The sequence below is a fragment of the Bos grunniens genome, chromosome 1 (assembly GCF_055505025.1).
Source record: "Bos grunniens cultivar Pamir isolate PY7600 chromosome 1, Bosgru_T2T1.0, whole genome shotgun sequence".
NCBI lineage: Eukaryota > Metazoa > Chordata > Mammalia > Artiodactyla > Bovidae > Bos > Bos grunniens.
Genome location: NC_141165.1, coordinates 8211697 through 8239199, shown reverse-complemented (window position 1 = coordinate 8239199; position 27503 = coordinate 8211697). Strand labels below are relative to the sequence as shown.

Sequence of the window (27503 nt, the reverse complement as noted above, 5' to 3'; positions counted from 1 at the left end):
TCTTGTGGAGAAGGCAATGGCACCCCACTCCAGTACTCTTGCCTGGAAAATCCCATGGATGGAGGAGCCTGGTAGGCTGCAGTCCACGCGGTCGCTAGGAGTCGGACACGACTGAGTGACTTCACTTTCACTTTTCACTTTCATGCATTGGAGAAGGAGATGGCAACCCACTCCAGTGTTCTTGCCTGGAGAATCCCAGGGACGGCGGAGCCTGGTGGGCTGCCGTCTGTGGGGTTGCACAAAGTCGGACACAACTGAAGTGACTTAGCAGCAGCAGCAGCAGCATCTTATTGACATCGTTCTAAAACTAAAAACATACGGAAGTGTAAAATTGCCTAGGTTTATTTTTCAGTTCCCTAAATTTGATAGTCTTATTGTTAGCCTAAAAGAAATGTGAAAATATTTTAAAGTATGTGTTGCCAATCCACTGATTATTGTGTGTGTGTGTGGTTCATTTTTGTAGGTCAAACACCAGCTAGTAATCCAGTCAAAGCCTTCTGTGAAAGCAGGTGAGTTAATGTCAGATCAGTAGCTGTTACTTGGAGTGGTTTTGCTCTGTGAGTTCGAGTTGCTTTCTGATGCTTTAGTATATAATAGCAACCACAATAAAGTTGGGAATGGAAGGACAAGAGGAGGTTTTATTTTACTGATTTTAATATTTTTTTATTTGGCTGCCCCAGATCTTAGTTGCGGCATGCAGACTTTTTAATTACATCATGTGGAATCTAGTTTGCTGACCAGGAATCGAACCTAGGACCCCTGCAATTGAAAGTGCAGAGTCTTGGTCACTGGACCACCAGGGAAATCCCAAGAGGAGATTTTAAAGTGTGTTTGTAAGATTAGGTGATGACCTGTGATTTGTTTTGCTGAGCTATTTGCATATGTGTGTACTGGAGATCCATAGCCTAAGCCCATAGGGAGGAGGTGTGAAGTGTTAAGAAGACATAACTGTGCTTCGGTGGCACCGGTTTTGGGCATGAGGGTCCTGGCAGCAGAGACCAGGGGCACAATCTGTGCCGTTCACCCCTCACCTCCATCCCAGAAGCATCCACCTCCAGCCTCCTTATACCTTTTCAAAAAAAGGCTGAGGCACTCCTGTTAGAAGTAGGCAGCAGATAGATTTGAGCTCATTTTCTTCTGCTCATAAGAAAACAAACAGCAGTCAGGATTCTACGTTTTTTTATTTGGCAGTTAAAATAGATTAAACTTTACCCACATGCTTGGGATGTTGAAGCTGTTAAATTTATAACCAGACTTACTTATTTTAATATTAGAAACCAGTATACATTTCTTGAGTTGTTCTTTATCTATTTTGAGGTTTTAATGCCAAATTTAAAACAATATTTATATAAAAACCCAATCTCAGAGGTAGAGGTTCTTTTTGAAGCTATTACTTTGCTTTTGAGGAAAAAAGGCTATATTTGCTAAAATCTCCTTGTTTGAAGGATAACTTTTAAAAAATACTAATCAATAGAAATAAAATTATTATTTCTTTTATTACCGCTCAGGGCCTACATACCTAGTTTATCAGCACCTGCATTTAGTACTTCACTTAACTTTGTGGAAACTGAAAAAAATTTCAGAAAAACTAACCACGAAATGGCAAACGGTGGTAATCAGAATCCAAAGGTAAGCTCAGTTAAAAACCAAGATTAAAATTATTTTGAGTATGGATAGTCTCATATTTTATAGTACTGTTTTTGTGATAATGGAAACTAACAGGCGTCTCTAAGCCTATAGCCCGGCTCTGTGCTCCCAGATGACCTGTGTCAGTTTTCCTCTGACCTGTAATGTACTCAAAGGTCAAGTTCACATTTATATTTCTTTCCGGGGCTTGAGGGGGGAAAAAAGGGAATTGTGTTTTGGACTTAGATGGGCATTAAAGGGAACTTTCCCAATTCACCATATAATTCTTTTGTTGTTAATAATGAAAGTCTCAAAGAGGCTATATTCAGTTTGGGAGAGGAGCATAAGGAAAGAGGTGATAGGATTAATTCAGCATTTATTGTGCAGTACTTACCATTTTGTTGGTTTATTCATTTGGTAAAGCTGAGTATTTTAGGTGCTTAGATAAATTCTGTTCTACTTAATTATTTAGCTGTTCATGGCTGTATTTTTTTTTTTCTTAAGTCTCAGTAATTTTATTTTCATGGTAGGTGGTAGATGAAGCTCTGAAAGTAGATGATTGTGACTGTCATCCTGAATTTGTACCTCCATCAAGTGAGTTTTTTCCCCTTCTCTAAGTTTTTGCTGAATTCATGTAGTGTTGCCTAGGCTTCTACATGCTAAAATTCGCAAAAGCCTCACTTATATTTGCTGTTGTTCTCCTTTTACTTTGCAGTGCTTCTGAGTCTAGAAAAAAATGGGAATATTTATTTGAAATAAATGCTCAGTCTTTTCATATTACTTAATAAATTTAATTTTGGAAATCTAGGTAAAGGTATGGAAAGGAAAAATGATGCTCTCTTGGTCTGCTACCTGATTTCCACTAGGCCAGTGTTTCTTTCATTATCTACCCCCTGCTCTCAGAGCTGTTTCTCCTTTCATGAAACTTTAATACTTCAGATACCATTTGTCTGTTTTATGTTCTGTATGTACATGTGTGCTTTATATATAAAAACAGATTTTTTTCATCTTCCAGTAACCAATTCCAACTTTTTTGGGGGAGATGTCACCCCTAAGTATATGTTGAGAATGCATATACTTTAATACTACTTTATTTAAATTATATGTGTTTAGTGCATTCATTTATTTGTGCATCTAGAAAACATGGAGACACACAGCAGACCTCATCTACTTGGTGTCTTAAGAAATGAAAGATTTCAGAAAAGCAAATACTCATGCCACATTTTTTCTCAGTGTCCCTTTATACTTCCTGCTTCTGAAGGAAGTCATTCTGAAGTGGATTTCATTCTTCTCTGTCTTTTAAAACAAAGTTTGAGAGAATTCAGATTTTCTCGATGGTTCAAAGTTGTGGTTATACACACATTACTTCCTCAAGCTTTCATGAGCTCCTTTCAGAGCTATTGTGGTGAGATGGTTGACCTTCTAGTTAGTGATCCTGTTGGCCTCTTTTCTTTCACTAGTTTTTTTGTTCCTTTATTTTTCCTGCAGTCATTTCGGTCTTTTACTTCCTGCAGCTCTATCTTCTCTTAGGCTCCAGTGCTGCATATCCAACCACTTACTACTAGTTAGCACTATAGCACAGATATAAAGGGGGGAAACACAGGGGCCTGCCTTACCTGATGTGACTTTATGGCATATGCAAAATATTTGAAAATAAAACTTCTTCTATAAAAACAGCTTTTAATTTATTAATATTTCTTAGGCTATTATTAGATCATTTAAATCATTTAAATACTGTTCATAGTTCTGCATCTATGTTCAAAGAAATTGAGGTCCCAGAATTAGATTAATTAAATTTAGCCCTACGTCACCCAGTAGAAATCAAACTGGAACTCTTCTTTCTAGAAGTCTCTGGTTTTCTGAGGCCCCCAGAGCTCAGGCTGTCAGCCCCTCCCTCGTACATAGCTGACTTGCTTCTCCCAAAGCTTCCTTCAGACGCACCTCCTCCCTACCTGTGCTCTCCTCTGCACAACTGTGTACAGTGTGTACAGTGGTGCCCTGCTCCTCCTGAGGAGGTCAAGGCTGAGCTGCAGAGCTGGGGAGTCAGAAGCACTGGGCATGCACACATTCACACCACCTGCCCCTTTCAGCCTGTCCTTACTTAAGCCCCTCAATCACACAGGTTTGCCTAGTGCTGCTTAAAATGAACTCCATTTGGCCCATTCTATGTAAAATCCTACTTGTTACCTTAAACACAGATGCTGCATCCCTCCTGATGCCTTTCCCAGTCACTCCAATTTACTTGATTTTCCCTTCTAGGAATTACCAAGAGCAGTTACTATGGGATTGATATTTCAATAACAACATAGAATCTTCTTTTTTTTCTTAGTGGGGATTGTTATTTAATTACTGAAGTGACTGTCTTTTCTTCCCATATGATTATAAACTCCCTGAGAATAGAAACTATAGCCTGAGAAACAAGAAAAAAAGAAAGCAACTATAGCCTTCTATATCTCTTCTATATCTATCTTTCTTGTAAACTATATCTCTTCTGTATCTACTGTAGGGTTAAATGATAATCATCATTATAATTTATTCTTACAGTAATTTTATAGCATACATAGAGAAACATTATCAGTAGCTTTTTTTTTTAATAGCTTACGTGTTAGACTCACAATATTGCTCCCTTTGCTTTATTATTCCAATTTACATTTTTAAAAAACTTTACTTTTAAGTTTGTAGATTTTTACATACAGATTTCAGGAACAAATACTTTTGTATTCACAGGTCAGCCTCCAAAATATAAAGGGAAACAAAAATCTCGAAACAATGAATTGGAGAAGTTCAGGTACGTTTCTTTTTTTTTTTTTTTTCCAGGTACGTTTCTTATCTTTTTTTTTTTTTTCCTTTTGCTTTATTTTGTTTCCATAATGTCCACCTCCCAAGAAGAAAGGAAAAATCTCTTTCAAGTAGTAGCTACTTTTGCATGTGTGTATTATGATAAGTACATCTCTTTCAAATGTCTAGGCATGTCTTTAGAAGAAGATGATTTTTGGCTAAAGGATTTTTTAGTCCTGAATGTTAATTGACTGAGAGTCATATAATAGATATTGCAGCATTAATTTTCTAAGATTTCAAAATACATGCTCATAAGAGGAAGAGGAAGGCATATTCAGATAACTGTAAATATTTGATCTCCTTTACTGTTCGCTTGCTTTCACCTGTCTCTCAGTTCCTTCTCTAGTGCCTTTCTTTAGAAATCGCTGTTAATCATTTCTTGACCATCTGAAAACTAACTCTGCGTGCCCTGACATGGCTGTGTGTGTATTCAGAGGCCCTTTTGAGTCATTATCCCATTAGAGGAAAGGATTTACTAATAAACCAACCACTTACAAAATCGGTTCTACCAAGCATTTCCCCCAGTTAACAGTAGGAACTCTTGGCACCAATCTTTATAGTTAATCTCCCATTACGTACAGCGATGTAAATTGATGGCAAAGTGAAAGCGTAAATCTTACAGTAGATACAGAAATTCATGAAAACAATGAAAATGATGCTGGTGAAACTGCAAAGCCTTCCTTGCCACAGTTCCACTAGTCTTCAGTTTTCTCTTTGTATCTGAAGGCTGATTCCTTGATAGGTGCTTCAAGGAGAATGAATATCATTTGAATATCATAGCATTAAGAGAAATTAGTAAAGTACCATTTTTTGATGCTTCTACCAAAGTTAAATACAAAGCAAAGCCATAGTGCCTTATGTTATTCTCTTATTTGTTAGAAAAGCCCTGGGTCTTCCTCCTCACCCCTCTTCTCTCAGCACAAAAAGAAATCAAAACCCAGTACATGTTTATTCTTTGAATGCATACAGTTTCAACCCATTGTGTTAAAGATAACTCGATTTTCCTGATATTTTGTTTCTGTTTTCAAACTGAATACTCTTCTTGATTATATCTATTTCATGAGGTTATTAAATAATAAAGTGGATGGTGGTTTGGTGGTTTAGTTGCTAAGTCGTGTCCGACTCTATGACCTCATGGGCTGTAGTCCACCAGCTCCACTATCCATGGAGTTTTCCAGGCAAGAATACTGGAGTGGGTTGCCATTTTCCTTCTCCAGGGGATCTTCCTGACCCAGGAATTGAACCCAGGCCTTCTGCATTGCAGGCAGATTCTTTACCAACTGAGCTACAAGGGAAGCCCAAGTAGGACAACCACATAAAATTCTTAGAGCCCTGGAACATAGTAAATGTTCAATACAGTGGAACTGTCATCATTGTTAACACTATCATTTTCATTGTTAGAACCATTCTGGCCTCTAGCTTGCCTTTATCTCTTCTAAAATGCCTTGACTACCTTCCCATATCAGACCATGGATATCTACATTCTTCATTTTCATGGCTGTAGGATATTTCATGAAATAGATGTTATGTGAAGGAGGAATTTCTTGAGTAGGAATTGCCATCAAAGGGCGTGTGTAACTATCTTTGCCGTATTTTCCTCTCAGGAAATGAGCAGTGTTCATACTGGTACTAAGCTACTAGAGGGTATGGTATAAGAAGGGTGTTTATAGATTTGGTCCACGTCCCCCGTTCCTGGCACAGAGCTCCTACGACCCTTGGAGTTGCCGAGTGAAGAGAGAGTCTTTGGTTACTTCCAAAAGACTTAGGAGCTCCTTCCTCCCTCCTTGAGTTTATACTCATAAGGTGACTCAAGGTTGGGCCCCTGTCTTCAGGATCGAGGGTGGTCACCAAAAAGATAAAACGTGTGATTGGTTGGAACTTTCAGCACCCCCCACCCCCCAATCTTTTGGGAGGGGAAGGGAGCTAGAAATTGAGTTTAGTCACGAGTGTCCAGTGATTTAATCATTCATGCCTGTGTAATGAGACCTCAATAAGAACGTCTAAACACAGGGGTTAAGGAGCTTCTGGGTTGGTGACTACATGGAGATGGCGGGGAGAGTGACTCGGGGGCAGTGTGAAAGCAGCATGGTGCTTCTCACCCCACACCTTCCCTGAGTCTTTTCCACTGAGCTGCTCCCGACCTCTGTCCTTTACGGTGAACTGATAACCATAAGTAAAGTGCTTTCCTGAGTTCTGTGGGTTGTCCTCAGGAATAGTTGAACCTTAGGGGTGGTCACAGGAACCCCTGAATTTGTAATCAGTGGGGCATAAGCATGGGTAGCCTGGGTACCCCATTGTGGCTGAAGTGAGGGCAGCCTTGTGGGACTGAGCTTGTAACCTGTGGGGCCTGAGTTACTAACTCCGTAGCTGGTGTTAGAATTGAATTGTTGGACTCTTAGTTGATGTTGCAGAATTGGTGTGGAAAATCACAGGTATTTGGTTTCAAAGCGCCGCACATTTGGAGTCACAACTGGTGTCAGAAAACACCGACTTTAGGCTCAGCCTTTCTGAAATGTTTCTGTCTTTGTTTGATTTTCGCATGAGATGGAGCATCTTTGCGGTATTTATTGAACACACTGATTGTCTCAGGAGTTTGTTGTTATTGATGACTTACATTTGTAATAACTTGGTGATCAGTGTAAATCCCAAATTTCTTTTTTTTTTTTAAGCTGTTCTTCCATAATGTCTGTATAATGAGCTCCTCTGGTCCTCCTTCCCCTCTAATTTAATAGGGGTTTTATTAAACTTAGAAATTACTTGGCAGAGAATCAGCATCTTGGTAATATTTCTGTTTAGGAATTTGTGACTCTCCATTTGCTCAATGTTTGATAGGACTTTCAGTAAATAATAGTATTTTCCTTTATATAAGCAGGATTGTTTTAAAATAATTCACAACAGTACTTTTCTCTTTTAGCCCTGGTTCACAAGAAACTTTACCAGTAGATTTAAAAAACATCTTGGAGAAACAGTTTTCTAAATCTTCCAGAGCCGCACACCAGGTAAAGGCAGAGACTTTGCTAATGGAAAAGAGACTCTCTGAACATAACATTTTGTCACTTGAATGAAGTCTAATCACGTACCACTCTTGAAGTTTTTGGGTTTTTCTAATGTAATTTTAGTTATGGACATAGAATTTAATAGATGATTGCTAAGAGACCAAACTATCATTAAATTTAAGTTTTAACTTGGTAATTATGTGAACCTGAGATTTAACTAATGGTTAATACTGCACAAGTGTTTGTTTCCAAAAGATTTAAAAGGAAGAAGCAAGTCTTTTCAAAGATGTAAAGCTTTGGCGATCTTTGCTTCCCAAAGTTTTTAACTTTTAAGTTAAATGATTTTAAAAGGTTTAAATACCTGCAGCTTTATTACACCTACCATAAAATCTTAAAGGAGCAAACGTTTTATTCTTTGATTTATCAGATAACTGTATATAAAATTCTTTCTATGATATTGAATAATAAAAAATGTACATTAAGGGGGAAGAAATGAATAGGCAGAACACAGAGGATTTCTCAGGCTGTGAAAATCCTTTGTCTGATAGTATAGATGATGGATACATTATGCACTTGTCTGAGCCTGTAGAATGTACACCAAGAGTGAGCCATAGATAGGGTTCACAGGTAAGCTGTGGGCTTCGGATGATTATGTGGTGTCAGTGTTGGTTAATCCTTGGTTTAAGAAAAAAAAAACAACTGTATGTCATTCTGATGAGTGATACTGATAGTGGGGAAGCTATGCATTTAAGGGAACAAGAAGTTTGTGGAAATCTTGGTTCCTCCCTCTTAGGTTTTTTTGTAAACCTAAAACTGCTATCAAAACATTTTAAAAAATGCAAGGGATACAGCTAAAAGATTACTTTGAAGGGAATTTGTCAAGCTGAATGCATGTATTAAAAGAACAGAGACATTTATGTATTTACTTGTTTATTGCTGCAGCATGTGGGATCTTTGGTTCCCTGACCAGGGATCGAACTCTCACTTCTTGGATTGAAAGTGCGGAGCCTTAATCACTGGACCACCAGGGGATTTCCAAGACTTTTAAATTAGTGACACTTTCCTCTCAAGAACAAGGGGGGGAAAAAAAACAACGAAAAGAGAGAGTAGAAGGAAATAACAAAGTAGAAAATAATGAAATGAGCCTCTCAACTTCTGAGATGGCCCACAGTCTGTGGAGTGTGTTTCTCTCTAAATAAGTCTTGGTTCAGTTCAGTCACTCAGTCATGTCCGACTCTTGGTGACCCCATGAATTGCAGCATGCCAGGCCTCCCTGTCCATCACCAACTCCTGGAGTTCACACAAACTAATGTCCATCGAGTCGATGATGCCATCCAGCCATCTCATCCTCTGTCGTCCCCTTCTCCTCCTGCCTCCAATCCCTCCCAGCTTCAGTCTTTTCCAATGAGTCAACTCTTCGAATGAGGTGGCCAAAGTATTGGAGTTTCAGCTTTAGCATCAGTCCTTCCAAAGAACACCCAGGGCTGATCTCCTTTAGAATGGACTGGAATAAGTCTACTTCTCACCTATTAAAAGAAAAAGAAAGTAATGAAATGGAACAACACATAAAGGATCCACAGAGCTAAAAGTTGACTCTTGGTCTTTGACAACATAAATAAAATTTACACACCAGTAACCCACTCCAGTACTCTTGCCTGGAAAGTCCCATGGATGGAGGAGCCTGGTAGGCTGCAGTCCATGGGGTCGCTAAGAGTCAGACATGACTGAGCGACTTCACTTTCATGCATTGGAGAAGGAAATGGCAACCCACTCCAGTGTTCTTGCCTGGAGAATCCCAGGGACGGGGGAGCCTGGTGGGCTGCTGTCTATGGGGTCGCACAGAGTTGGACACGACTGAAGCGACTTAGCAGCAGCAGCATGGAAACTAAACTGTGGTGTTGGAGAAGACTCTTGAGAGTCCCTTGGACTGCAAGGAGGTCAAACCAGTCAATCCTAAAGGAAATCAACCCTAAATATTCATTGGAAGGACTTGATGCTGAATCTCCAATACTTAAGCCACCTGATGTGAAGAGCGGATTCATCAGAAAACACCCTGATGCTGGGAAAGATTGAAGGCAGGAGAAGGGGGTGACAGAGGATGAGATGGTTGAATGGCATCACTGACTCAGTGGACATGAGTTTGAGTAAGCTCCAGGAGTTGGTGATGGACAGGGAAGCCTGGCATGCTGCAGTCCATGGGGTTACAAAGAGTTGGACATGACTGAGCAACTGAACAACAGCAGTGGACACTGATGGGTTTCTCAGGTGATGCTAGTGGTAAAGAATCTGCCTGCCAATGTAGGAGATGCAAGAGACTTAGGTTCTGTTTCTGGGTTGGGAAGATCCTCTGGAGAAGAAAATGGCAACTCACTCCAGTAGTCTTGCCTGGAAAATTCCCTGGGGCCACAAAGAGTTGGAAAGGACTGAGCACACATGGACTGATCAAAGAAGATACAATAAAGCAGTTTCAAGAATGGAAAAGGTACATTACTTACAGACTCTTTAATATTACAATTACTATATCAAAATACTATTATGAACATTATACCAAGAAATTTGAAAATGTATATAGATGAAATAGACAAATGTCTAGAAAAATCCAGCTTATAAAAACTCACTCAGAAAGAAATAGAAACTTTAACAGAATCTGTGGATTACAACAAATTGTGGAAAATTCTTAAAGAGATGAGAACACCAGACCACCTTACCTGCCTCCTGAGAAATCTGTATGCAGGTCAAGAAGCAACAGTTAGAACCAGACATGGAATGATGGACTGGTTCATAATTGGGAAAGAAGTATGTCAAGGCTGTATATTGTCACCCTGCTTATTTAACTTATGAGCAGAGTACATCATGCGAAATGCCGGGCTGGATGAAGCTTAAGCTGAAATCAAGATTGCCTGGAGAGAAATCAATAACCTCATATATTCAGATAATACCACCCTTATGGCAGAAAGCAACAAGGAACTAAAGACCTCTTGTTGAAGGTGAAAGAGGAAAGTGAAAAAACTGGCTTAAAATTCAACATTCAGAAAAACAAAGATCATGGCATCTGGTCCCATCAAAAGAACAAAGTTGGTGGACTTAACACTATCCATTACTTATTTCAAAGAGAAAGTGAAGTCACTCAGTTGTATCCGACTCTTTGCAACCCTGTGGACTGTAGCCCTCCAGGCTTCTCCATCCATGGGATTTTCCCAGCAAGAATACTGGAGTGGGTTGCCATTTCCTTCTCCAGGGGATCTTTCCGACCCAGCAGTGGAACCTGCGTCTCCTGCATTGCAGGCAGGCACTTTACTGTCTGAGCCACTAGGGAAGCCCTGGTCCCATCACTACTGGTCCTATCAATTCATGTCAAATAGATGGGGAAACAATGGAAACAGTGACCAACCTATATTTTCCTGGGCTCCACAATCACTGCAGACAGTAAGTGCAGCCATGAAATTTAAAAGACACTTGCTCCTTGGAAGAAAAGCTGTGACAAACCTGGACAGCATGTTAGAAAGTAGAGACATTACTTTGCTGACAAAGGTCCGTCTAGTCAATGCTATGGTTTTTCCAGTAGTCATGTATGGATGTGAGAGCTGGACTGTGAAAAAGGCTGGGCGCTGAAGAATTGATGCTTTTGAACTGTGGTGTTAGAGAAGACTCTTGAGAGTCCCCTGGACTGCAAGAACATCAAACCAGTCCATCCTAAAGGAAATCAACCCTAAATCTTCATTGGAAGGACTGATGTTGAAGCTGAAGCTCCAATACTGTGGCCATCTGATTCGAGAGCTGACTCCTTGGAAAAGACCCTGATGCTGGGAAAGATTGAAGGTAGGAGGGAGGAGAAGGGGACAACAGAGGATGAGATGGTTGGATGGCATCACTGACTCGATGGATAAGAGTGTAAGCAAACCCCAGGAAATGGTGAAAGACAGGAAAGCCTGGTGTGCTGTAGTCCATGGGGTCGCAAAGAGTCAGACACGACTGAACAACAACAGAATCCAGAATTTCCAGAACCAATCATAATTAGTCACTATTCTAGTCATTGAATACCTATAGACTTATTTTTGGTGAAAAGTTGTTTGTTTTGGTTAAATGTGATTCATAGAAGTCTGCTTTGACAATTCAGTGCTCTATGTAAATATAGGTCTGTTTCTTCTAAAATAAAATACTGGATTTAAATCCCCCCCAAATGAATATTAACATGGAACACAATACTTATTTCCATATGTCAGTCAGTTAAAAATTCTTTTGTCTATTTTAGGTATATATGACATTTCTTTTTAAGGTCTGTTGGAATGAAGCAAGTTTCAAGCATTTTTAATGTTTCCTAATCAGTTTCAACAGCTTTCTAATTAGTTGCGTGAAAGCATTTTTAGAATTTCTAATAGTGTTTAAATTGTCACTTTATTTTGAGTTTACTGATCCTAAAGACTGAGGGACTTAAATATTAAAGACAGTTTGTAAAGACAAAAGATTGCTTAAATAAAAATGATAGTTATTTTTGAGCCTTCATTTGTTTAACACACTTTTACTTAGGCCCCTGTGTATGCCGAGGCCTGGGAGTGCCGTTCAGCCCACTCATGGAGCTTTCAGTACAGACCACTAACTTGTATTGAGAGGGTTAATTTCCAATGGAAACATAAGGCAAATGCATCTGTTTTCTAGAATGAAAGATGGAATGGAATTAGTTCATTCAAGGCTAATAAACTAGTATGTGTGCAGATAGCACATCATCTTCTGTAAGTGTTAAAATTCTTATTATAACATAAATATGGCTGTTGTTGAGCTATTTAAATACTGTATTGCAAACACTAAGTTTATGTGAGACCTGTTCTTTTCTATGTGTATTCAGGGGTAAAATTCTCTTAAACTTTGATTCATTGGACAAAAAGCAATAGGTAGCTTTGTTTGTCAGAGAAGGCAATGGCAACTCACTCCAGTATTCTTGCCTGGAAAATCCCATGGATGGAGGAGCCTGGTGGGCTGCAGTCCATGGGGTCGCTAAGAGTCGGGCACAACTGAGCGACTTCACTTTCACTTTTCACTTTCATGCATTGGAGAAGAAAACGGCAACCCACTCCAGTGTTCTTGCCTGGAGAATCCCAGGGACGGCGGAGCCTGGTGGGCTGCCGTCTATAGGGTCGCACAGAGTCGGACACAACTGAAGTGACTTAGCAGCAGCAGCAGCTTTGTTTGTGACCAGACTGTTTTTCCCTCTGTGTGTTTTGGATCCTCATTGTTAGACAGTGAGGAATGTCATGCACATATTTGCATTTTCTGCTCCAGTGAATGGCGTACACATGTATGTCAAGACGTGAGGAGATGTAAGTTTAGCCTGTAGTCTTATTTCTCCAGTCTTCATACAACTTTTCTGGCCTATAGCTATTGCCATGTAACTGAAATCTGAATTCAGATTATAATGTATATGCTCATGTATATTCAGATTATAAAGTTTTTCTTGCTTTATTTCAGGATGCATTATAGCATTTTTTTTTTTGCTCTTCCCTTTGCATTTAACCTAGTATTATAATATCTCTCCCAATAATTCTAATTATATTCAAGTACATGTTAGGCGGGAATAGAGCTACTGATTAAAAGTAGCCATTTCTTGCTGAGAATTAGGGTTTGTTTCAGGACATGAGGGCAGTTGTTGAAATCTGATAGTGACCCGTAAATTGATTGCTTGTTCTTACTTGTCTAATTGTTCAAGTCTCAGCCAAATAATATACTTACTTAAATGATGGCTAATGTTCTCCATTTGTGCTGTTAAAACTTCCAAACACTGTCTGTCTAGTCTGGTAAAGAGAACACGGCTTAGTATTAGAAAGTGAACCACCCTTTCCTGTCATGGGCAGCACTGGAAACGTTGGAATTAAGATGTGAAGCTGTATGTTTTAATTTCTGCTTTAATGGTGGTATGCTGAAAAAGGACTATAATGCATAAAGGTTAGCTTTGCATATTTTATGATCAGTTATAAGGTATAACTGCTTAATGATGAACTTTGGCATCTTATGTTTTAGAGTAAACATGCATAGCTCTAGACTACTGAAATAGAATTTCTTTTTGCAGGATTTTGCTAATATAATGAAAATGCTGAGAAGTTTAATTCAGGATGGCTACACGGCCTTGCTGGAGCAGCGCTGCCGCAGCGCCGCCCAAGCCTTCACAGAGTTGCTCAACGGTTTAGATCCTCAAAAAATAAAGGTAAAATCACCTCCGGGTGATTTGTTTATCAGTGCTGACGCATTTCAGAGGAATGTAGACGAGAACCAAAACTTTGGTTGGTTTCGTTGTTTTACTGTATCTTAGACCGTTCTGAGATTGGCTGAACCTACTCCAGGTTGTGAGAAGCAGATAATGCTCTGATTGAGCCTCTATGGTAGCCCTAGCTATACAGCCCGGGTTTAAACTCTCATTGCTCTATAGTTGGTGTTCGTTAGAGATCTTGGCCTTTTCTCTTTATTAGAGTACAAAATCAAGGATTTGGACTCACTTTAGTCATGTCTTTTCATCTACAAAGAGAGTATTGGCTAGGTAAATAGTTTTTGTGGGGTTGTGAGAAAGCAAATACTGAGTTGGCCCTAAAAGTTTGTTTGAGTTTTTCATAAGATGGTATGGCAAAACCCGAATGGACTTTATGGCTAACCCAAGAATGTAGTCTATTACTTTTCCCATTTTTATGCAGAAGAATATGATGCCAATTTTTCTACTATGAACCATGTTCAAGTAATGGTGATACAGGGGTTCTGTGTTTTAAACACTTCATAGCAGTATAATTGCATATCTTTGCAAAATATGTTTTCTAATTCTGTTTGGCCTTGACCCAATAGCAGTTAGATTGTTTACACTTCTTTTATTGTTGTGGTTATCGTATTAATATGGTATAAATTGGGCAGAATTATGTTCAGATATTTAACAAGAGGATTTTTATTGACAGCAATTGAACCTGGCCATGATTAACTACGTGTTAGTAGTCTACGGACTTGCCATTTCACTCCTTGGAATAGGACAGCCCGAGGTAAGACTTATAACAGTGAAAATAGACTGTTAAAATACGCCATTAACTTTAGAAGGTATGTTAAAATAGTTTTCCCCTCTTGGCTTATTTCCTTCTGAGTACTTTTTTTCTCTTGCAGTTTTACTGAGATAATTGACATACAGCTTTGTATAATTTTAAGGTGTACAGCATAATGATCTGACTGATGTAAATCATGAGATGATTAGCACAGTAAGTTTAGGGAGTGCTGTCTGTGTACTTTCTTGATATTTTTTCTACACTTGATCTTGGCCAAAAGGCTGAGAAGCGAAGATAATTTTTTCTGAAATGCCTAAATTTAATTTAGTTTGTGGTATTTTTTTTAAAAGAAAATTTAGTTTGTATTTCCATTAGAAAAAAGTTATGCCAGGTCACCAATGGGAATCTACTTTTTATTCATATAAAACGTAAAGGACCTGATGTGTCATGATAGATTTTGGAAATACATCGAGGGAAAAAGGCAAGTTGGAAATGTAGTAAACAATGTGATACCACTTCTGTACAATTTGGAATATTTACAGAGCGAAGTATATATTGTTTATGGCTACCTGCATCTTGTAAAAGAAAAAAAAAATACATGAACTAGCCTTATATATCAAGTTTAAGATAATGGTTGCATTTAGTGATAGAAAGGAGTTGGACTCGGGAGGTTAAAAAAGGAGAGTTCAGCTTTGTGTTATACTGTTTTATTTTTAAAAACATACTTAAAATGCTAATATTAATAGCTCTTAGTTCTGGATAGCAAGTATCTGGGGTATTCTATTATTTCCCAGAGTTCAGGCTTCCCATAACAGCATGCAGTCAGGGTATGGGTGTGAGCACGGGTGTCCATGACTCATGGTCCTTTTTTTTTTTTTCTTTTTATTAATTTTATTTTATTTTCAAACTCCACATAATTGTATTAGCTTTGCCAAACATCAAAATGAATCCACCACAGGTATACATGTGTTCCCCATCCTGAACCCTCCTCCCTCCCCATACCATCCCTCTGGGTCGTCCCAGTGCACTAGCCCCAAGCATCCAGTATCGTGCATTGAACCTGGACTGGCATCTCGTTTAATACATGATATTTTACATGTTTCAATGCCATTCTCCCAATTCTTCCCACCCTCTCCCTCTCCCACAAAGTCCATAAGACTGTTTTATACGTCAGTATCTCTTTTGCTGTCTCGTATACAGGGTTATCGTTACCATCTTTCTAAATTCCATATATATGCGTTAGTATACTGTATTGGTGTTTGTCCTTCTGGCTTACTTCACTCTGTATAATAGGCTCCAGTTTCATCCACCTCATTAGAACTGATTCAAATGTATTCTTTTTAATGGCTGAGTAATACTCCATTGTGTATATGTACTACAGCTTTCTTATCCATTCATCTGCTGATGGACATCTAGGTTGCTTCCATGACCTGGCTATTATAAACAGTGCTGCGATGAACATTGGGGTACACGTGTCTCTTTCCCTTCTGGTTTCCTCAGTGTGTATGCCCAGCAGTGGGATTGCTGGATCATAAGGCAGTTCTATTTCCAGTTTTTTAAGGAATCTCCACACTGTTCTCCATAGTGGCTGTACTAGTTTGCATTCCCACCAACAGTGTAAGAGGGTTCCCTTTTCTCCACACCCTCTCCAGCATTTATTATTTGTAGACTTTTGGATTGCAGCCATTCTGACTGGTGTGAAATGGTACCTCATAGTGGTTTTGATTGGCATTTCTCTGATAATGAGTGATGTTGAGCATCTTTTCATGTGTTTGTTAGCCATCTGTATGTCTTCTTTGGAGAAATGTCTATTTAGATCTTTGGCCCATTTTTTGATTGGGTCATTTATTTTTCTGGAGTTGAGCTGTAGGAGTTGCTTGTATATTTTTGAGATTAGTTGTTTGTCGGTTGCTTCATTTGCTATTATTTTCTCCCATTCTGAAGGCTGTCTTTTCACCTTGCTAATAGTTTCCTTTGATGTGCAGAAGCTTTTAAGTTTAATTAGGTCCCATTTGTTTATTTTTGCTTTTATTTCCAATATTCTGGGAGGTGGGTCATAGAGGATCCTGCTGTGATGTATGTCAGAGAGAGTTTTGCCTATGTTCTCCTCTAGGAGTTTTATAGTTTCTGGTCTTACGTTGAGATCTTTAATCCATTTTGAGTTTATTTTTGTATATGGTGTTAGAAAGTGTTCTAGTTTCATTCTTTTACAAGTGGTTGACCAGATTTCCCAGCACCACTTGTTAAAGAGATTGTCTTTAATCCATTGTATATTCTTGCCTCCTTTGTCAAAGATAAGGTGTCCATATGTGCGTGAATTTGTCTCTGGGCTTTCTATTTTGTTCCATTGATCTATATTTCTGTCTTTGTGCCAGTACCATACTGTCTTGATAACTGTGGCTTTGTAGTAGAGCCTGAAGTCAGGTAGGTCGATTCCTCCAGTTCCATTTTTCTTTCTCAAGATCGCTTTGGCTATTCGAGGTTTTTTGTATTTCCATACAAATTGTGAAATTATTTGTTCTAGCTCTGTGAAGAATACTGTTGGTAGCTTGATAGGGATTGTGTTGAGTCTATAAATTGCTTTGGGTAGTATACTCATTTTCACTATATTGATTCTTCCAATCCATGAACATGGTATATTTCTCCATCTATTAGTGTCCTCTTTGATTTCTTTCACCAGTGTTTTATAGTTTTCTATATATAGGTCTTTAGTTTCTTTAGGTAGATATATTCCTAAGTATTTTATTCTTTTCGTTGCAATGGTGAATGGAATTGTTTCCTTAATTTCTCTTTCTGTTTGCTCATTATTAGTGTATAGGAATGCAAGGGATTTCTGTGTGTTGATTTTATATCCTGCAACTTTACTATAATCATTGATTAGTTCTAGTAATTTTCTGGTGGATTCTTTAGGGTTTTCTATGTAGAGGATCATGTCATCTGCAAATAGTGAGAGTTTTACTTCTTCTTTTCCAATTTGGATTCCTTTTATTTCTTTTTCTGCTCTGATTGCTGTGGCCAGAACTTCCAAAACTATGTTGAATAGTAATGGTGAGAGTGGGCACCCTTGTCTTGTTCCTGACTTTAGAGGAAATGCTTTCAATTTTTCACCATTGAGGATAATGTTTGCTGTGGGTTTGTCATATATAGCTTTTATTATGTTAAGGTATGTTCCTTCTATTCCTGCTTTCTGGAGAGTTTTTATCATAAATGGGTGTTGAATTTTGTCAAAGGCTTTCTCTGCATCTATTGAAATAATCATATGGTTTTTATTTTTCAGTTTGTTAATGTGATGTATTACATTGATTGATTTGCGGATATTGAAGAATCCTTGCATCCCTGGGATAAAGCCCACTTGGTCATGGTGTATGATCTTTTTAATGTGTTGTTGGATTCTGATTGCTAGAATTTTGTTTAGGATTTTTGCATCTATGTTCATTAGTGATATTGGCCTGTAGTTTTCTTTTTTTGTGGGATCTTTGTCAGGTTTTGGTATTAGGGTGATGGTGGCCTCATAGAATGAGTTTGGAAGTTTACCTTCCTCTGCAATTTTCTGGAAGAGTTTGAGCAGGATAGGTGTTAGCTCTTCTCTAAATTTTTGGTAGAATTCAGCTGTGAAGCCGTCTGGACCTGGGCTTTTGTTTGCTGGAAGATTTTTGATTACAGTTTCAATTTCCGTGCTTGTGATGGGTCTGTTAAGGTTTTCTATTTCTTCCTGGTCGAGTTTTGGAAAGTTGTACTTTTCTAAGAATTTGTCCATTTCTTCCTCGTTGTCCATTTTATTGGCATATAATTGTTGATAATAGTCTCTTATGATCCTTTGTATTTCTGTGTTGTCTGTTGTGATCTCTCCATTTTCGTTTCTAATTTTATTGATTTGATTTTTCTCCCTTTGTTTCTTGATGAGTCTGGCTAATGGTTTGTCGATTTTATTTATCCTTTCAAAGAACCAGCTTTTGGCTTTGTTGATTTTTGCTATGGTCTCTTTTGTTTCTTTTGCATTTATTTCTGCTCTAATTTTTAAGATTTCTTTCCTTCTACTAACCCTGGGGTTCTTCATTTCTTCCTTTTCTAGTTGCTTTAGGTGTAGAGTTAGGTTATTTATTTGACTTTTTTCTTGTTTCTTGAGGTGTGCCTGTATTGCTATGAACTTTCCCCTTAGGACTGCTTTTACTGTGTCCCACAGGTTTTGGGTTGTTGTGTTTTCATTTTCATTCGTTTCTATGCAAATTTTGATTTCTTTTTTGATTTCTTCTGTGATTTGTTGGTTATTCAGCAGCGTGTTGTTCAGCCTCCATATGTTGGAATTTTTAATAGTTTTTCTCCTGTAATTGAGATCTAATCTTACTGCATTGTGGTCAGAAAAGATGCTTGGAATGATTTCTATTTTTTTGAATTTACCAAGGCTAGCTTTATGGCCCAGGATGTGATCTATCCTCGAGAAGGTTCCATGTGCGCTTGAGAAAAAGGTGAAATTCATTGTTTTGGGATGAAATGTCCTATAGATATCAATTAGGTCTAACTGGTCTATTGTATCATTTAAAGTTTGTGTTTCCTTGTTAATTTTCTGTTTAGTTGATCTATCCATAGGTGTGAGTGGGGTATTAAAGTCTCCCACTATTATTGTGTTATTGTTAATTTCTCCTTTCATACTTTTTAGCATTTGTCTTACATACTGCGGTGCTCCTTTGTTGGGTGCATATATATTTATAATTGTTATATCTTCTTCTTGGATTGATCCTTTGATCATTATGTAGTGACCTTCTTTGTCTCTTTTCACAGCCTTTGTTTTAAAGTCTATTTTATCTGATATGAGTATTGCTACTCCTGCTTTCTTTTGGTCCCTATTTGCATGGAAAATCTTTTTCCAGCCCTTCACTTTCAGTCTGTATGTGTCCCCTGTTTTGAGGTGGGTCTCTTGTAGACAACATATGTAGGGGTCTTGTTTTTGTATCCATTCAGCCAGTCTTTGTCTTTTGGTTGGGGCATTCAACCCATTTACATTTAAGGTAATTACTGATAAGTATGATCCCGTTGCCATTTACTTTATTGTTTGGGGTTCGAATTTATACACCATTTTTGTGTTTCCTGTCTAGAGAATATCCTTTAGTATTTGTTGGAGAGCTGGTTTGGTGGTGCAGAATTCTCTCAGCTTTTGCTTGTCTGAGAAGCTTTTGATTTCTCCTTCATACTTGAATGAAATCCTTGCTGGGTACAATAATCTGGGCTGTAGGTTATTTTCTTTCATCATTTTAAGTATGTCTTGCCATTCCCTCCTGGCTTGAAGAGTTTCTATTGAAAGATCAGCTGTTATCCTTATGGGAATTCCCTTGTGTGTTATTTGTTGTTTTTCCCTTGCTGCTTTTAATATTTGTTCTTTGTGTTTGATCTTTGTTAATTTGATTAATATGTGTCTTGGGGTGTTTCGCCTTGGGTTTATCCTGTTTGGGGTTCTCTGGGTTTCTTGGACTTGGGTGATTATTTCCTTCCCCAGTTTAGGGAAGTTTTCCACTATTATCTCCTCAAGTATTTTCTCATGGTCTTTCTTTTTGTCTTCTTCTTCTGGAACCCCTATGATTCGAATGTTGTAGCGTTTAATATTGTCCTGGAGGTCTCTGAGATTCTCCTCATTTCTTTTAATTCGTTTTTCTTTTATTCTCTCTGATTCATTTATTTCTACCATTCTATCTTCTAATTCACTAATCCTATCTTCTGCCTCTGTTATTCTACTATTTGTTGCCTCCAGAGTGTTTTTAATTTCATTTATTGCATTATTCATTATATATTGACTCTTTTTTATTTCTTCTAGGTCCTTGTTAAACCTTTCTTGCATCTTCTCAATCCTTGTCTCCACGCTATTTATCTGTGATTCCATTTTAATTTCAAGATTTTGGATCAAATTCACTATCATTATTCGGAATTCTTTATCAGGTAGATTCCCTATCTCTTCCTCTTTTGTTTGATTTGGTGGGCATTTATCCTGTTCCTTTATCTGCTGGCTATTCCTCTGTCTCTTCATCTTGTTTAAATTGCTGAGTTTGGGGTGTCCTTTCTGTATTCTGGCAGTTTGTGGAGTTCTCTTTATTGTGGCTTTTCCTCGCTGTGTGTGGGTTTGTACAGGTGGTTTGTCAAGGTTTCCTGGTTAGGGAAGCTTGTGTCGGTGTTCTGATGGGTGGAGCTGTATTTCTTCTCTTTGTTCAGTCGCGCTGTGGGGAGGGAGGGAGGGATGCTGCAAACAAATAACACTGGCGTGCGCTCGCAGTGCCTCAGCCACACTGGGTCTGCCCCCGCTCACGGCGCGTGTAACCTCCCTGCCCACACTGCTCGGGCTCTAGGTTGTTCCGCCGGGAATAATCCGAGGCTGGCCCTGGGCTGCATGTACCTCCCAGGTCCAAGCCGCTCAGGTTCAGGCACTCAGGCAGTCCTCAGAGGCGCAGACTCAGTTGGGCCTGAGTTTTGTGCTCTTCCCAGGTCCGAGCAGCTCAAGTGATGAGGTGTTTGGCGAGCGCCAATGCTGCGACTTATCGCCTCCCCGCCACTCGGTTATCTGGATGTAAAACCGGCGCACCTTCTCAGGCAGATGTTAACCGTCCAGACCCCCAAGAAGTTTTAGTTAGCAAAGAAGCCTGCTTACAGTTTTATAGATAATGTCTCTCTGGGGCTGCGATTGCCCCCTTCCGGCTCTGGCTGCCTGTCACCGGAGGGGGAAGGTCTGCAGCCAGCTATCTCTGTTCAGTTCTTTGTTCCGTGCGCGGGCCTGGCGGTGTCTTAGGTTGGGGCTGGCTTTTCGCGTGGTAGATATCCCACAGTCTGGTTTGCTAGCCCAAATTATTTCGCTCAGATAGTGTTCAGGGTATTCAGGCCAGATTCTTACTCTAAGCAATGCAGCCCGCGCTGTGCCTCCCTGCCCAGCCCCCGCTTGCTAATGGCGCGTGCAGGCGTCTGCGCTGCTTCTCCGCTGGGGGAGTTACCGTAGGACTTGCAATCTTCGAGTTTTAATTGTTTATTTATTTTTTCTCCCCGTTATGTTGCCCTCTGTGCTTCCAAAGCTCGGCACAAATTCGGCAGTGAGAAGGTTTCCTGGTGTTTGGAAACTTCTCTCTTTTTAAGACTCCCTTCCCGGGACGGAACTCCGTCCCTCCCTCTTTTGTCTCTTTTTTTGTCTTTTATATTTTTTCCTACCTCCTTTCGAAGAGTTGGATTGCTTTTCTGGGTGCCTGATGTCCTCTGCCAGCATTCAGAAGTTGTTTTGTGGAATTTACTCGACGTTTAAATGCTCTTTTGATGAATTTGTGGGGGAGAAAGTGTTCTCCCCGTCCTACTCCTCCGCCATCTTGGCTCCTCCCCCTCATGGTCCTTTAGTGTGCTCCGGGAAAGCTTACATACCTGCACCTCCCAGCGTTATACTCCGCTTTCCATGGTGTTGGATTTTTGAAAAAAAGTAGAAATGGTTCTATAATTAACCTCAGGTAGGAGTTACCCTGTGTACCAACTTAGGTTCCAAGCTTCCTAGGCTAGATGAGGCTTAACCCTAACAGCTACCTAATGAGGTTCACTCTCTGAGTGGTCCACAGAGCCTGAGGGTCGTTTCCCCCACGACAGGCTGCTTCGCTTGTCCTGATGTGGCAGATTCATGTCTTCCATTAGGGACTCTCTGACTCTGTTTTCTGGTAGATTTTTGAAGCCAGAACGACATGTTCTCAACAGAGTAATAATAAATATCATATTTTGCTTCATCAGAATTGAAGAAATAGTTTATTACATTTTTAACTTACTTTGGTTTAATTTTGATAAAAAAAAAAAAACAGAGTGATAGAACTTAAATGAATGATAGACATTTAAAAGAATTTCATCAATCAGAGTATCTCCAGAAGGAATTGATGTATTTACTCCAGAGAAGCCCTTGCTTTGGAATGCCTCCTTTAGAACTGGCTTCAGAGCTTCTTATTAACTCCATTCTGTAGTGACATTTCCTTTATCACCCACAATGGAGTGACAGCCAGTTATTACTTTGAGCTAAATATCTTTTGGATTTTTTCCAAAACAAAATTCATTCAAAGCCCAGAGGCTTCCACTGTTGAGAATTGTCAAAAGAATGTATTTTAAGTTCTAAATTCTTACTAAATAGCTGTTTTTAAGACACAGCATTTGTCTTATGTCACAAAACATTGTGGCAACATTATTGGAATTCCTGTGACTCTAAGGGAGCAGTGCTTACTAGGATACATGTTATAGTACCTTTGCATCCACATCAGTCTTTTTGCCATGAGCTTATGCCTTTTTTAGCCAGCACACACTGGGTCCTGTGTGTGTGTTAGTAAATGCTCATTTGGTGCATTGCCTGTGTTCAGTGCCAACTTCTCATTCCAGAGCTGGATCATTTTGGTTCTGTGTCTGAGTATCCATATGGCCATATTTTATGTAATTGCTAAGAAAATGAAATGCAGAGGGTGTAATTTTGCCATAGAAATTTTTGGGTATACAGTTGTTTTTAATATCACACAAAAAGAATCAACCTTCAGGTAAAATCTGTTCTCAGCGTTTCTTTCTGTGTAAGTGATCACTGTTCTCATTGCTGCCGAAGGAGTTATCTGAAGCTGAAAACCAGTTCAAGAGGATGATTGAACACTACCCCAATGAGGGGCTTGATTGCTTGGCCTACTGTGGAATTGGAAAAGTGTATTTGAAAAAAAACAGGTTAGTGGAAGCTACACTACATTATGCTCTAGGCTGGCAACTCATTTGAAGTCTCATGGGATGATGATCCCTGTTCTGGAATGATTTTGACATCTTCTACATACTGTGATAATTGTGTTTACTTTGAGGACTGGCATTTCAATATTAATTATTAAAGTCAACAATTCAGTTACTAGTGCTTTCTAATTTTGAATCTAATAAGAAACTCATTAATAATGTGCCACAAGAAGTTTTATATTGTATGTTTTGGTGTATGTCATTTATAAATTGTGACTGAATTGATATAAATTAATGGTTTACATTACCCCTTCATGGATCACAGCCTTGTTGTGGTGAAGGGGCTTGTTTACTCAGTGAAGCTATGAGCCATGCTGTGCAGGGTCACCCAAGGACAACAAGGACAGATCATAGTTAAGAGTTCTGACAAAATGTGGTCCACTGGAGGAGGGAATGGCAAACCACTCCAGTATTCTACTTCTCCTTCACTGATTACTTGAAAACCTTTGACTGTGTGAATCACAACAAACCGTGGGAAATTCTTTAAAGATGGAAATACCACATCACCTTACCTGTCTCCTGAGAAACCTATGTGCAGGTCAATAAACAACAGTTAGAACCTTACATGGAACAGCTGACTGGTTCAAAATTGGGAAAGGAGTATGACAAGGCTGTATTTTTGTCACCCTGTTTATATAACTTACCTGCAGAGTCAGTTCAGTTTAATCCCTCAGTCGTGTCCAACTCTTTGCTACCCCATGGACTGCGGCATGCCAGGCCTCCCTGTCCATCACCAACTACCGGAGCTTGCTCAAACTCAAGTCCATCGAGTTGGTGATGCCATCCAACCATCTCCTCCTCTGTCGTCTCCTTCTCCTCCTGCCTTCAGTCTACATACAGAGTACATCATGCGAAATGCCAGGCTGGATAAATCACAAGCTGGAATCAAGACTGCTGGGAGAAATATCAACAATCTCAGATATGCAGATGATACCACTCTTAATGGCAGAAAATGAAGAGGAACTAAAGAGCCTCTTAATGAGGGTGAAAGAGGAGAGTGAGAAAGCTGGCTTAAAGCTCAACTTTAAAAAAAAACTAAGGAAGGTCGTGGCATCCAGTCCCATCACTTCATGGCAAATAGAAGGGGAAAAGTGAAAGCAGTGACAGATTTTATTTTCTTAGGCTCCAAAATCACTGCAGACGGTGACTGCAACCATGAAATTAAAAGATGCTTGCACCTTGAAAGGAGACCTATGACAACCTAGACAGTGTATTAAGCAAAGACACTTTGCTGACAAAGGTCCGTATAGTCAAAGCTATGATTTTTCCAGTAGTCATGCATGGATCCAAGAGATGGACTGTAAAGAAGGCTGAGTGCCAAAGAATTGATGCTTTTGAATTGTTCTGGAGAAGACCCTTGAGAGTCCCTTGGACGGTGAGGAGATCAAACCAGTCAATCCTAAAGGAAAATTCAACCCTGAATATTCATTGGAAGGACTGATTCTGAAACTGATAAAGAATCAGAGGTAGTGAGGATTTTGCAGTCATCTCCACGGTAATAACAAATGCAATTAATTTGAAGGTTTAGCATAAGTTGTTTAGGACACACCCGTTTAATGCAGTGACCACATGTACATATTCACTAGATCTAGGAAAATAACAAATATGTAACATCATGGAGGTTGTGATAAGTGAAGAAGTCTTTTACCATTTTGAAAGTCATTTAAAATTTTTAAAAATTTTATTGAAGTATAATTGATTTACAATGTTGTGGAAAGGCTTTTAAATTTTAATTTCTAAATAATACAGTTCGGCATCCAGTGACCAATAAGCTAGCTGGATTTTTGCTGTTGTAATGTGTAGTCTCTGGTTTAAAGTCTTGCTGTTTATAACCGTCTTACGGTGGATGGTGGTCTAGCTTTTCTGTAGGTGAAGTCATCTGTGCAAAGGTAAAAATGACTTCTTCAATTGGAAGATGGTTTCAAGATTGAAGAACAGGAAACCTTTTGCTTCTGTAGTCTAACAAGAAGAATAGAGACTGGGAGAACCTTATAATTCATTATTCTAATATTCTTTGGTTGAATGAACTTTGGGAATCTATTGGTATTTTTTTTTAACTGTAAATTGGCACTAAAACATATCACATTTATAGTAAAACAAGTTTACATACACATTTGTTGTGTTAAAATAATCAACTGCTTTATAGCTGAAGAAAGATGTCCAGAATACACAAGCTCTTTAACAGTTTTATAGCAGAGAGATTTTATTATAGCCATTTTAAATGAATCAAGTTAAAAAAAATTTCCCCGTTTATGATTAATTAGTTGAAGTAGACCTATGATGTTGCACTACAAGGACCTCCTTTAATTAGATTAGTAAATTAAATAAAAATGGAACAACCAAATTTGTTCAATTTTCTGTGTTAATTGTGGAAAACTTTAAAAAATAAATTACAGCTTAAGACTAGTGTGCACCTACCATAGTAAAACCAGTGTCCTGGTACATTTGTGTTTAATTTATATTACTTTTGTAGCAAAGAGTGATAATGTCTTGGTTTTTTTAAGAAAATATGGGTTACCATGAATATTTCTGTGCAGTGATTTGTCAAATGTACTCTTCCTGGTAAGCTTGAAATCTCTGTGCCTTGTGGGGAGTGGAAATTCATGTCTCATCTTTAATACCTTCTTCGTAATTCTGACTTTAGATTTTTAGAAGCTCTTAATCATTTTGAGAAAGCAAGAACCTTGATCTGCCGTCTTCCTGGAGTGTTAACTTGGCCCACAAGTAATGTGGTTATTGAGGAGACTCAGCCAGGGAAGATAAAGGTAATTATTTCTGTAGAGCTTCTTACTAACCATAAAAGCTCATCTGCACTCCTGTGCTCTTGACTCAGGTATAAGATGACACTGTGTCCTCAGCTCCTTCATTTCCCCTTTAAAAACTGGTGGAGTCACCAACATTTATTTGGTATTTCCTATTTGCCAATCATACACCTTCCATTTATCATTACCTGTACCTCTTCTAGCAACCCTATGTGATGAGCACTGTGATTATTCCCGTTTGACAGATGAGGAAGATTATGTTTAGACAGATTTAGTGATGAGTTCCGGAGAAGGCAATGGCACCCCACTCCAATACTCTTGCCTGGGGTCGCTAAGAGTCGGACACAACTGAGCAACTTCCTTTCACTTTTCACTTTCATGCACTGGAGAAGGAAATGGCAACCCACTCCAGTGTTCTTGCCTGGAGAATCCCGGGGACGGGGGAGCCTGGTGGGCTGCCATCTATAGGGTTGCACAGAGTCGGACATGACTGAAGTGACTTGGCAGCAGCCGCAGTGATGAGTTCAAGATTAAACAGCTCGGAAATGGTGGAGCTGGGACTTGAATCCAGGCATTCTGGCTAGAGTGCACTGTTGTGTGCTGGTTGTACTTAGAGAAGGATTTCACATGATTGTTTCCTTATAATTTCTGTAGTTATTGACACTGAAGACCTAAAAAGTATAAATTGGTCTCATATCCAGAATCATGGGGTGCTTTGTTAGTTCTAGAAAGACTAAATCATGTAACTTGACTGGGATAGGCTGTAACTTGTGGTGAGCCCTGATGTATACTCAGAACTTGCTTTTAACTAAAGCTTTTACAAGCACAGGCATCAACTCTTACTCTAAAAGTAGCTGAAAGATCTGCATAGGAGTATCTGCCAACAGCTTGTATAAATAGATGATAAATGTGCAAAGTGTTTTCAACAATTAGCCATCAGAGAAATGCAAATGAGAACAGGGTACCATTTCACACCCATTAGGGTGGCTGTAATCAAAAAGACAATACAAGTGTTGGCAAGGATGTGGAGAAATCAGAACCCTCATACATTGCTATAAAATTTAAAATGGTGGAGCTGCTTTGGAAAACAATCTGGCAGTTCTTCATTGGTTAAAGATAGAGTTACCAAATGGCTGAGCAGTTTCAGTCCTAAATATACTCAGAGACAGGAACACATAAGTTCTCCCGAAAACTTAAACATAAATGTTCATAGTAGCATTATTAAAAATAGTCAAAAAGTGGAAAGAACTCAAAGGCTATTAGCTGATGAATGGTTAAATAAAATGTGGTGTATCCATGTAACACATTTGGCCATGAAAAGGAGTGAAGTAATGATACATGCTACAACATAGATGAACCTTGAAAATGTTACACTGAGTGAAAGAATCCAGGTACGAAATGCCAGATACTGTGTGATTCTGTTTATCTGGAATCTCCACAGTAGGACTTTTTTCTTTGGGGGCTACACCATGTAGCATGTGGGATCTTAGTTGCCCAACCAGGGATCAAACCTGTGCCCCCTG

General features: G+C 39.0%; 1 protein-coding gene across 50 annotated transcripts in view; it reads left to right on the top strand.

Annotated features, from left to right (window-relative positions):
- Positions 1-27503, top strand: part of TTC3 (tetratricopeptide repeat domain 3) — a 129764-nt gene that overhangs the window by 42252 nt on the left and 60009 nt on the right. For 42 of the 50 annotated variants that reach the window (XR_015166533.1, XR_015166524.1, XR_015166517.1 and 39 more), the window contains 9 exons: positions 464-509; positions 1509-1629; positions 2157-2220; positions 4354-4414; positions 7379-7463; positions 13522-13656; positions 14390-14470; positions 23049-23161; positions 25863-25983. Coding sequence is in view for 41 of the 50 variants with exons in the window: in XM_086406712.1 (XP_086262838.1) it covers positions 464-509; positions 1509-1629; positions 2157-2220; positions 4354-4414; positions 7379-7463; positions 13522-13656; positions 14390-14470; positions 23049-23161; positions 25863-25983 (827 nt within the window). In the remaining 9 variants the exon portion in view is untranslated. Of the gene's footprint in view, positions 1-463; positions 510-1508; positions 1630-2156; positions 2221-4353; positions 4415-7378; positions 7464-8402; positions 11280-13521; positions 13657-14389; positions 14471-23048; positions 23162-25862; positions 25984-27503 lie in introns of those variants that run through there. The other 8 variants (XM_086407834.1, XM_086407705.1, XM_086405775.1 and 5 more) reach the window with 2 other exon arrangements.